At 40.9% G+C, this 12,948-nt stretch overlaps 1 protein-coding gene across 2 annotated transcripts in view; it reads left to right on the top strand.

Moving 5' to 3' along the window:
• frmd3 (FERM domain containing 3) overlaps positions 1-12,948 on the top strand; it is a 218,239-nt gene that overhangs the window by 144,983 nt on the left and 60,308 nt on the right. For both annotated transcript variants that reach the window (XM_072585508.1, XM_072585498.1), the window contains one exon: positions 5,500-5,563. In XM_072585508.1, coding sequence (XP_072441609.1) covers positions 5,500-5,563 — 64 coding nt within the window. The remainder of the gene's footprint in view (positions 1-5,499; positions 5,564-12,948) is intronic.

The following is a 12,948-nucleotide window of genomic DNA, read 5'->3' as shown; positions in this document are numbered from 1 at the left end:
ACCCCCACTTCCCCCCATGCCCCTGTCCACTGCCCTCCCCCCCACCCACTGGGGCAGCCGGACTGGACACCAATATTAAGACTGCTGCTGCCTTTGTGGGGTAAGCAAATAGCGCACACACACACACACACACACACACACACACACACACACACACACACACACACACACACACACGTTTTACCGCAACGTTCTGACATGTTCCAGCTTTGCCCTGTATAGGACAATGTTGGAGAGATTATCTGGGGAAGGGGGGTTTAAGGGACACTACTATGTAGAACTACAGGGAAAATGTGGGGAGAGAGAGAGAGAGGGCAGGAGGTCAGTCATATAGAGATGGTGCCTGGACTGTCCAATACTGTGCTCGGCAGCATTTCAGTGAGCCGAGTTCATTTTTAATCCTTGTACCTGTGAACAAAAGATGCGATCAGGGTGAAACAGCGCTTTGATCTTGAGATCCCATTCCGATAATCTGACATTCGAATAATTGATATTCAGATAATCGAAGTTTCTCTGTAGTTGGTAAGTTTGCAGATGGCACCAAAATTGGAGGTGTAGTGGGCAATGAAGAACGTTAACTCGGGTTACAATGGGATCTTGATCAGATGGGCCAATGGGCTGATAAGTGGCAGATGGAGTTTAATTTAGATAAATGTGAGGTACTGCATTTTGGGAAACCAAATCTTAGCAGGATTTATACACGTAATGGTAAGGTCTTCGGGAGTGTTGCTGAACAAAGAGACCTTGGAGTGCAGGTTCATAGTTCCTTGAAAGTAGAGTCGCAGGTAGATAGGATAGTGAAGAAGGCATTTGGTATGCTTTCCTTTCTTGATCAGAGCATTGAGTGCATGAGTTGAGAGGTCATGTTGTGGCTGTACAGGAAATTGGTTAGGCCACTTTTGGAATATTGCGTGCAATCCTGGTCTCCTTTCTGTTGGAAAGATGTTGTGAAACTTGAAAGGGTTCAGAAAAGATTTACAAGCATGTTGCCAGGGTTGGAGGATTTGAGCTATAGGAGAGGTTGAATATGCTGGGGCTGTTTTCCCTGAAGCATTGGAGGCTGAGGGGTGACCTTTATAGACTTTTACAAAATCATGAGGAGCATGGATAGGATAAATAGACCAAGTCTCTTCCCTGGGGTGGGCAGTCCAGAACTGGAGGGTATAGGTTTAGGGTGAGAGGGGAAAGATTTAAAAGAGACCTAAGGGGCAAAATTTTGATACAGAGGGTGGTACGTGTATGGAATGAGTTGCCAGAGGAAGTGGTGGTGGCTAGTACAACTGCAACATTTAAAAGGCACCTGGATGGATATATGAATAGGAAGGGTTTGGAGGGATATGGGCCGGTTGCTGGTAGGTGGGACTAGATTGGCTTGGGATAGCTGGTTGGCATGGATGAGTTCCATGCTGTACATCTCTATGACTCTATGACTCTGTGCTCAGGACAGGAGGAAAGGTCTTGAAGTTTCTGCTGACAACATTGTTCCCTGCAATTTGTTCACAGATTATCTCAGGCAGGCAAGATGATGAGTGAAGTACACTCATTGTTTCTGCTAACTGGTAAATTGGTGCAGCTGTCGAGAAATCTGTAGAGGGTGGTCCATGACCAGCTAGAGCGGAGACCACGACAGTCACAAGGAGTGACAGTAAGTGGTCAAACAGTGCAGGATGCTGGGTAACCAAGATCATGTGTGACATTGAGCTATTGAATATCTCACAGCCAGTACAGCTTGCTTCAAATATCAGAGTGGCATTGCCAGAGTTGGCAGAGAATATTACATGATGTCATCACTCCCCTTTGACCATTCCTTCAGGAAGTTCTATGAACTCTTGGATTAGTAAGCAATACACACTGTCAATGACGCCATCACCTGCAGAGTCCTGCAAGAGTTGACTCTCTTGCTCCTCAGATGCTGCCTGACCTGCTGTGCTTTTTCCAGCCCCACTCTTTACAGACTCTGACTTCTCAAGCATCTGCAGTTCTCATTATCTCCCACTTGCAGGTCTTTCCAGGGTTGCACTGAGGATGTGTGTGGTATATCCCAGTTTGCCACACATAACTGCATTCAGGAAGTAACACTTTTCAAAGAATGAATGAATTTATTAGGTTGTTCAAAGAACAAACAGATAGCCAACGTTATTCACTGACATTGCTGGATTTCCACAAGTGCAGGAGAAAATGACTACACATAAAAATTGAATGAACTACGGATGCTGTAAATCAGAGACAAAAATAGAAATTGCTGGAAAAACACCGCAAGTCTGGCAGCATTGTGGAGAGAAATCAGAGTTAATGTTTCAGGTTGAGTGACCCTCCTTGAAAACTATGTACATGTAGCACCCGGACCTCCCTGGTTACCATCTGGAAAAACAAGATTAATGGAAACGTGGACAAATGTGGGTTATTAAGTAACTAGCATGGATTTCTTGAGGGAAAGTCATATTTAACTAACTTGCTGGAGTTTTTGAAGAGATAACATAGAGGGTTGGTGAGTGCAGTGCTGTTGATGTAGAGTTTGAACTTTCAACAGGCTGTTGATACAGTGTCGCACAGCAGACTTGTGAGCAAAATTAGAACTCATGAAATAAGATGAATAGTCATAGTATAGATTTTTTAAAAATAGCTAAGTGACAGGAAACAGACAGAAATTGTTCATAGTTGATTCTTTGAATTAGTTGCAGATGAGTTCCCATGAATCAGTATTAAGATCTTTGCTTTTCTGGATTATATATTAATAGACATTGGTGTCCAGGGCAAATTTTCACAACTTGTGATTAATATGAAACATGAAAGCATTTTAAACTATGAAAAGGTTAGTGAAAACTTTAGAAGGACATAGGCAAGTTGATGAAGTCAGCAGATAAGTGGCAGATTCAATGTGGAGGAGAGTGAGATGTGTGTTGGTAGGAAGAACATGGACAATCAATATAGCATAAAATGTATAACTCTAAAGTGCAGAAACAGAGAGACCTCAGTTTATATGTGCATAAGTTATTTAAAGTGGCAAAACAGGTTTGGACAGTAGGTGTTTCTTTGCTTGTTGGTTGAAGTAGTCATTGAATGCTTTTGTTACTTCCTTCTCCATTGCTTTTTTAGCATCTAACATTTGCCTGAGTAGGATATTGTCTGCATAAGTACCCATTCTATATAATATTGTATTGACTTGCACTATGCTTGGTTTTTAGCGAAGCTGGCATGTGTAATAATTGTAAATCATCTCACCCACTCAGCACACATCTGCAGGACCTGTGACCTGTTTGCAGCATTTTGACAATGGCTGAGACCTTTCTAATTTGTTCTTTCACTCACTGCCACCAAGTAATATTCTTAGTCTTGCTGTGCTGCAAACAAAAAATTGAGAGTGCTTGAAGTAAGGAAAACATTAATGTTATTGAAGAAACATCTCTGTGACTGTATTTTGCTACAAGGGAGAGCAAGATCAAACGACATTGCATCACGACCTTTGATAATACGTACTATCTCATTAGCATATTGAACAGTCTTAACCTGTTATTCTAATATGGGTTTAATGCTAAATGTCTTAAATGTTGTTCTATATTATGTTTTGTACTACTGTGTTGTGAACCTGTATCCCTCACCACTAGCAGCACATTTGGAACTCCTAAAGTGACATCTATACTCACATTTTTATGTGGTGTTATTTAAACAGCTACAGTATTAGCATAAAACTCACAGCAAGTTTTTGGTAAACCTTATCAAGGAGTTAGATCATCTATTGCAAGAAAACTGAAGAAACTTGTGCAAAATAGGATGGTTTCATAGAAAGCTCGGAATATAAGAAATAAAGAAAAATAAATCAGTTGCATTTGTAGTTCCTTTGATTTCCTTAAGAAATCCCAAAGTGCAACCAATTAAGTACTTTTGACATGTTGTTCTCATTCTTAGCTTCTAAGCTATGAAGCAAACAGTGTGCTCATCTGAGAAGGACAGCAGCCAGGCGAGTTGACCAATTTTAACAGCCTCCTGCCTATTTCCAGACCTGGGAAACAGGCAGTGAATGATTGCCTGGCCACTGAAATCAGACAGGATAAGGATGTCACTGGGGACCAAAGGAACTAAGCCCTGAAAGAAAAGGATATTAGAGCTAAAACACTATTTGGTGGAGTCAGGAGAGAATAATGCTTTTCTAGGAGAGAACAAATGGCCTTCATCTCAAATTTTAATTTCAGGGATCATAATAGTTTGCACATGAAGAATAGGGAAAATCTACAACTCTGTCCTTCAAAAGCTGTTGTGGCTAGGTTAATTGAAATTAACAGAACTGAGATTGGTCGATTTTTGTTTGATAGTCTATTAACACTTATGGTATCAGGCTGTGTAGCTGGAATTAAGATCGATATCCAACCTAATTTAATTGAATGGCTGAACAGACGGAAAAGGGTGAATAGCCTCCTCTTAATTCTATATTCTTTTTTGGCTTGATAATTTTCTAAACTGATCATATTTTTACATTTCCCATGTGTGGAGAGTAACACATTTTGATTAATTTTCCATCATTGTCATGCTTCTCATGTGTCGAGAGTGTGGTGCTGGAAAAGCATCTGAGAGGCAGGAGAATCGACGTTTCGGGCATAAACCGTTCATCAGGAATGAGGCTTGTAGACCAGGAGGCTGAGAGGTAAATGGGAGTGGGAGGGTGGGATCAGGGGCAAGGTAGCTGAGAATGTGATAGGTAGATGAAGGTGGGGGAGAAGGTGATAGGTCGGAGAGGAGGGTGGGGTGGATAGATGGGAAAGATGATAGACACGTCAAGAGGGTGGCGCCGAGTTGAAGGCTTGAGACTGGGACAATGTGGGGGGAAGGGAAATGAGGAAACTGGTGAAATCCACATTGATTCCGTGTGGTTACAGGGTCCCAAGGCGGAATATGATGTTCTCTGACACCGGCACCAACCAACCCCACCGCCCCATGGCTAAACCCTTCAACTTCCCCTCCTTCTCTGCCAAGGATGTGCAGATCCTGGGCCGCCTCCATTACCAAACCCTTACCACCCGACGCCTGGAGGAAGAATGGCTCATATTCCATTTTGGGACCCTGCAACCACATGAGATCAATGTGGATTTGACCAGTTTCCTCATTTCCCCTCCCCCCACATTATCCTAGTCCCAAGCCTCTAACTCAGCACCACCCTCTTGACCTGTCCATCACCTTTCCCATCTGTCCGCTTCACCCTCCTCTCCGACCTATCACCTTCTCCCCCACCTTCATGTACCTATCACATTCTCAGCTACCTTCCCCCCACCACCTCCCCCCCCCCCCCCCCCCCCCACCCCATCCCCTCCCATTTATCTCAGTCTCCTGGCCCACAAGCCTCATTCTTGATGAAGGGCCTATGCCGGAAATGTTGATTCTCCTGCTCCTCGGATGCTGCCTTACCTTCTGTGCTTTTCTAGCACCACACTCTCGATTGATCTCTAGCATCTGCAGTCCTCATTTTCTCCTAAGCTCCTCATGTGTTTTTTTTCCTTTTTTTTCCAGGTCTGATGTCAGCAAATTGAAATTCGATGGGAAGACATTTTATGTTCATGGTGTTCAGAAAGAGGTTAGATATTGTCAGTGCACAATAACATAGAAAAGACAGGAAAAAAAATGATAAAGATCTAAAAGCAAACAAACTTGACTAACAAACTTGTTTTGTGCATGTCTGTCTTCTAGCATACATTGCAAATAACATTTTGTGTGTGAATATATGGGCATGTTTTCTCTCCATTAGGAACAATTATTAAAGTGTGCCTATTTCTGTGGACTAAACCTCCAGATGCATGTCAGTATTTCCATCAGCAACATGTTTCAGAAAAGTGTTTTCACGAGGCAGAAACTAACACCAAGGACTGTGTATCTGCATTCATTCTCATTTTCACACTTCAAGCTGTTGATGAGCTGCTTAAGCACCAGTACTGCCAAACAAATCATAGCTTTGTCAAGCAGCACAACTTTTTATCACAATCTCACAATCTTTCTTGATTAGAAACAAGATCAGAACATAAGGTCTTACAGAGCTATGTTTTACAAGGTGGGGGTGGTGGTGCGGACAGTGTACTGCTCTCCTCCCCAGTTCCCATGACACACATTACAAAAGATCATTCTGCAGCAATAACATATGTAGGTAGCCTTAATCGAGAATGGGACTTCCATCCCTCAGTGAATGAAAGCATTACTCTTGCAATCTGCTAGCTAATCTGATTTGTGGCTAAGGAGAGGAGTGGTGAGTGAAAAGAGACAAAGGCAGGGAGTTGGGTGGTAACATCTTTGAGGGGTGCTCCTGATGCACACAGAGCACCCCTGAAGTATGTATGCCCCCTTCCTTCCTATCTTTTAATAGTCTAATAAAAAAAAACCTACCCACTCATTTTCCCATGCCAACCACATTATGTTCACAGCATAAAATTAAGTACATTTTATTATGAAACTCAATTGCTGTTAATTATCATTTTAAAGATTATATAGAGGGTGCTGATTTTGATGTTTTCCTGGCTTCATTTTTATAGGAAAGGTTCAGGGACAAGCAGGAAGGCAATAGGCTGGTCATTGCCCTATGTTATGTGTTCTCATTGAAAACCTCTCACCGGGTCCCATAGTATCGTGATGATGAAATAAAAGCAGGAGTAGGCCAGTGAGCCCATTGTGAAGTTTGACATTCAGCAAGCTCATGGCTAATATTCAAAACCAATTCTAGTTGATTGCACTCTCCTCAGATCCACTCTTCATCTGGGGGACTTAGCTGCATATTGTCAGAGAAGTTGGATATTTGACAATCTGCCCCCTCACCTTAGTCATTACTGTAGATTGTAAATAGTTGAGGCCTAAGTGTACCATACTAATTATAGGCTGCCTTTCAGAAAGTATTATATTTATTTCTACTCTTTGCTTTCTATCAATTAAATAATCCTTATTCCATGCTTATACATCACTCCCAATCCCTTGTGACATAATTAAATATCATAAACTTTTTTGCATGACAACTCATTAAGTGCTTTTGAAAATCTGAATACATTTCATTCATTGGTTCTCTTTTATCCAACCTCCTAGTTACATCCTCAAAGAATTCTTATCAAATTTGTCAAATTAAATTTATTGTTCATAAATTGATGTTAACTCTGCTTGAATATATTCCGATTTTCTAAGGTCTCCGATTATTCATAATTGATTATTTCACTAATGATGTTAGGTTCACTGACCTTTAGAACTCTGTTTCCTCTCTTCACTCTTCCTTAAAGAACAAGGTTATGTTTGCTGCCTTCTAATTCTTGGAAACTCTTATGGAATCTAAAATTCTGGAAAATCAAAATTTATGCATCCAATTTTTAGGTTATGACTTTTTTTTTGGATCATAAGATGCAGATCATCAGGTCCATGCCACTTAGACTCATTAATTTCTCCAGGGCAAAAGTGAGGACTGCAGATGCTGGAGTTTAGAGTCGGGAGTGTGGTGCTGGAAGAGCACAGTAGGTCAGGCAGTGTCTGAGGAGTAGGAGAGTCAATGTTTCAGGCAAAAGCCCTTCATCAGGAATGAGCCCTTCCTGATGAAGGACTTTTGCCCGAAAAATTGACCCTCCTCCTCCTCATTAATTTCTCCAGTCAAGTTTTTTTACACTGATTTCTTTAAGCTCATTCCTTCTAGACTCTGTCTTCCTGATGACTTCTGGTATTTGTTTTGGCTTCAATAGACATAAAAATATGAAGTTTCATTCAAGAGGCAATTAATGGGAGTTGGGTGAATTTCCTGCTTTGTGCCTTTGCCTCTGGAGAAAGTGACTTCATTCCTGGAGGGTGGAAGCCATCTGCAGTCAGGGCAGCCAACCTGGGCAAGAGGATGGAGACAGCCAATGGACCGTTTGCTATAGTATTGGGCTGCTTAAAGAATTTTCATCAGTGCTGTGGGATTTGTTCTCTTCAGTTTTCATAAAAACTCTAGTCCTCACCCCTGACATCCTGTCACCACCTACCTCATTTAAGTTTGAGGAGGAGGAATTTCTTCACTTGGAGGATAGTGAATTCTTGGCATTCTCTACTCCAGTGGTTTTTAACTGGTGGCCAAGGTAAGAAGTATGCTGCAAAAAGTTTGCATCCGAGCTACCAACTCCTCCAAATCCTTGGTGTATATTACTGAAGCTGGAAAATGTGTTGCTGGAAAAGCGCAGCAGGTCAGCAGCATCAAAGGAGCAGGAGAATCGACGTTTTGGGCATATTACTGAAGGCCGTGCATGCTGAAATTTGTCACCATGCATGTTAAGGAGAATGGAAATGTACTTAGTCATGCAGCACGAGTCTTCATCTGAAAAGGCTGGGAACCAGTGCTCTACTCTTGAGGGCTATGGAAACTGAATCATTGGGTGGGTTCAGGACAGAAATCAATAGGTTTCTAGTGATTAACAACATTAAAGGATATGGAGATAGTGGCATTGAGAAGTTAAACATCTAGAATGGAAGGACAGACTTGCTCTAATCTAGACTCTGAATTCCAGCATCTGTAGTACCCACTTTTGCCTTGCTGGTCTGAATGACCTGTTTCTACTCCTATGGTCTAAATAAACATTATACACTTGACAAGATGGAACAGAAAGCCAGAATTGTTAATCAAGCAGTGTTTCCTCTGGGTCTCATCCATTTCAGCACTCCAATGGATATTTGGGCTCTCAGCCAAGCCTCATTTATGGTATTGACACTTTAAAGAGCCTGGATGATTGAACTTTTATTGGCTTGCAGAAAGAAGAAAATGGTGAACGAATGACTCATTTTTATAAAAATCTTTCTTTACACGTCTTATTGTTGCTGCAGGTTTCATTGTTTCTATAGATTGTATCGTGATTTGATCTGATAATCCTCAACTCCAGTTTCCTGTCTTTTCCACATTGCCCTTGATGCTCTTACTTATTAATGATCTGTCTATCTCAGCCTTGACTATACTTAACAATCTAGCCTCTGCAGTAAAAAAATTCAACAGATTCATTATCCTCTGATAAAGAAATTCTTTCTCATTTCTGTCTTACATGGTAACCCCAACTCTGAGGTTATACTCTCTGACCACAGACTTTCCTGCAAAAGGAAATAACCTGTCCGCATCTACCCTGTCAAGTCCCCTAATAAATCTGTATGTTTCAGTAAGGTGTCCTCTCATTCTATTAAACTTCAATGAGTACAAGTCCAACCTGCTAAAACTTTCCTCATAAGAAAATCCCTCCATGCCCAACCTTCTCTGGACTGCCACCAATGTAAGTATATATTACTTTAAATAAGAGGACAAAAACTGTTCACAATATTCAGGATGTGGTATGACCAGGTTCTTGTATAGCTTTGACAAGATTTTCATATTTTGATTCTTCATTCTCTTTGTTATTTATACAAAGTTACAAGAACACAAGTGCTTGGAAATTTTGCTGTGGAAAGTAATGAACAAATAACTTCTTATGAAAAGATTTTCTTGCACATTTCATTGCCACTGTTTGGTTCATTATTCGATATGTTGTGTTGTGGGCAATGAAGTGCCATAGGCTAATATGGAGGTATGAGAAACCATGGGATTTGATTGAAGGGGGCATAGGTTGGCTTGGGGACATGAGGAACCATGATGAGTGATGAGGGAAGGATAGAACATGGCTTGTGGACAGAGTGAGCATCATGATCCATAAGCCCTTTAGAAACTGGCCCAACTCCATCAAAATTGCAAAGTTGTAGGCCATGCCTGTCTCTGCACTAAACCCGGCAAGGATGGAGACCAGGTTGCCTGTTCATGCCATTAAACCAGCCTGCACCTTTGAATAACTCTGGTGGAAATTGGAAGCCCTGGGAATGGGATCAGGAAGCTTGAAATGAGACCCAATTGCCATTTTTAAAGAGGTTCCAAGTCATCTGGCTCAGCAAAAATCCAGGCCTATATATTTGGTTAGTATCTCTGCCATTTTGTTATTCTCTGCTACAAATTCACCTGTCTCTGCCTCTAATGGACCAAAGTTTATTTTCACTAAGCTCTTATTTACATAGTAATAGAAACAATCATAAATTGTTTCTTTGTCTTTAGGTAATCTACTGTCATTTTGTTCTTCTCTTACCTCATCAATTTCTTTCCTCTTCTTTGCTGAAACTTTGGGGATTCTTGTGTGCAGGGCTTATAAAGCAATAACAAAAATAAGAACATAGCTACTATTAAAGAGATTTCTACTTGCATGTAATCTGCAGCTGCATGATCATTTTGATTCTATTAAAAATAGTTAATGTAACATACTGTATTGGCTTCTGATAATAAGAATCCCTAGTAATAAATTCAGTGTCCTTAATCTGTATCCATAATTTTCAACAGGAACTGATTTCACTTGTGACTTTTGCTGCCTGCTTATGCAGTATTATTACTGCATTACTACATGTTCTGATTATGCACAGTGTCTCATCTATCAATTTAATTATGGATTTCATTTGATAACTGAACTAGTTTTATTAGTGACAATCAGCACTGACAGTTGCTATAAATAATGAACTCTGTGTAGTCTTAGCAATTAGCCCATAATCCACAATGTGTCAGTGCAATGATTCATATTACAGTCATTTTGTGCTTTGATGACTAGAGTTCACATTTATTTAATACATTATTTTGTAGCTTATGGAACAATACTATTTAAAAATAATTTGTAATGTACAGCATTTTAGAAGATGTATAGTTGTTTCCTGCAGTTGTAGTAGAATCTTTTAAAATGATGAATGTACTGTTCTATTCAACGAGTATTTAACAAGTTTACACCTATAACTCCATCTTTGCATCCTGTCAAGATGGGTGAGTTGAGACCAAAGAGGGAGGGATAAATGCTTGGGACTGCTTTGTTGCAATTCCTGTCTCCTAGTTTTAGAATAATATTGATGCAGAGGTGCTAGTAATGAATTAACAAATAAAACTAGAATTTAATTCCCTTTAAAAATGAGCACCAGAAATGCTTAGTCTGAAAATCAATAAGATGCTGTCCCTGCATGTGGAATTCCCACCTCCGTTTTTGTCATCAACATTTTAACTGGTATGAGGAAGGAATAGAGTCATGACCTGATACGTATGGTGAGTCTTCTCAGGATTATCTTGTTTGAGTAAGGAATTATATTTCCTACTTTTTCAAATCTTCACAGTTATTGCATAATATTGATGCAGAGGTGCTAGTAATGGGCGGCACGGTGGCACAGTGGTTAGCACTGCTGCCTCACAGCGCCGGAGACCCGGGTTCAATTCCCGCCTCAGGCGACTGACTGTGTGGAGTTTGCACGTTCTCCCCGTGTCTGCGTGGGTTTCCTCCGGGTGCTCCGGTTTCCTCCCACAGTCCAAAGATGTGCAGGTCAGGTGAATTGGCCATGCTAAATTGCCCGTAGTGTTAGGTAAGGGGTAGATGTAGATGTAGGGGTATGGGTGGGTTACGCTTCGGCGGGGCGGTGTGGACTTGTTGGGCCGAAGGGCCTGTTTCCACACTGTAGGTAATCTAATCCAATCTAATAAACCAAAAAATTTACTGTGGAATTGTATCAAATAGTTTCCCTATTTCCATACTAAAGATTGTGGTGTATAAGTAAACTATTGGAGATGTAGAGATAGAAGCCATATGACTGTGGCAGTCTAAGTCGGTCATTTGTACATGATAGCATTTTAATCCAAATGTCTCTTTTTTTTATTCAAAAAATTGCATATATTATCATATACCAAATCTATATACGTTCTCATCCCTTATTTCCATTGGTCAATGCATATGTGTTACACACAGAATCCTTAAATCATGCTGGTTTCTTAATAGAATGCATGCAGGTTGTTGTTATTGGCTCAAAAAAAAAGAACTGCAGATGCTGGCAACCTGAAACAAAAATAGACATTGCTGTAGAAATTCAACAGGACTGGCAACATCTATGGGAAGAAAGCAGTGTTAACATTTTGAATCTGGTGACTCTCATCAGAACTGTTAATATCTAGGAAAACTTGATATTTATGCTGAAGCCGAGATAGAGGAGGACGTGAAAGGGGAGAGGTGAGCGTATAGAGCCCCAAGAGAGAGAGTGATCAATGAAAGTAGAAGATAAACAAAGAGATAAAGGATATCAGGCCAGGACCAAAGAAAAGCAGAATAAGAGATAATGAGAGCTAAGAGTGAGAAAATAGGTTAGCTGTGTACAATGCAACCCATTTACTGTGATAATGGGCCCAGGTCATATGTGAGAATGGGTAAATATGCTAAAAGCAACCCATGTCATGACAGGACTGGGTGTGGGATAGGTAAAAAAACATGGAAGGATGAAATCTAAATGAATCATAGAATCCCTACAGTCCATCAAGCCCACAGACCCACCCCATCCCTGTAGCACTGCATTCCCTGTGACTGTTCCACCTAACCTACATACCCTGGATACTGTGGGCAATGCATATAACCTGCACATCTTTGGACTGAGAGGAAACCCACTTAGACACAGGCAAATATGCAAACTCCACACTGACTGTTGCCCAAGGCTGGAACTTAACCCAGCTCCCTGGCACTGTGAGGCAGTTGTGCTTCCCACAGTGCTACTCTATCAGTTTCTAAAGATATTGAACTCAATGCTGAGTCCTAGAGGCTGCAGGGTCCCCAAGTAAAAGATGAGATGTTGCTCACTGAGCTTGCACTGAGACTCTTTGAACACCCCAGCAGGCCTGCAACAGAAATGTTGGTATAGGAACACAGTGGTATATTGAAGTAGCAGGCAACTGAAAATTTGGGGTCATTTTTATGACAGAGCGTAGGTGTTCTGGGAAGTGGTTACCTAACCTGCATTTTGTTTCCCCAGTGAAGAGGAGACCACACTTCTGGTGGGAGTAAAAATTGCTAAAGGAATCATAAAGAAATCAAGTAAATCCTATACAAATATATACAAGTCAATTCGTCAGTGTAGAAACACACTTACTGAAGGCATGAAAAGTAGTCCAGTATAAAAAGG

The sequence above is a fragment of the Chiloscyllium punctatum genome, chromosome 2 (genome assembly GCF_047496795.1).
Source record: "Chiloscyllium punctatum isolate Juve2018m chromosome 2, sChiPun1.3, whole genome shotgun sequence".
Classification (NCBI taxonomy): domain Eukaryota; kingdom Metazoa; phylum Chordata; class Chondrichthyes; order Orectolobiformes; family Hemiscylliidae; genus Chiloscyllium; species Chiloscyllium punctatum.
This window is presented reverse-complemented; position numbering and strand designations above follow the sequence as displayed.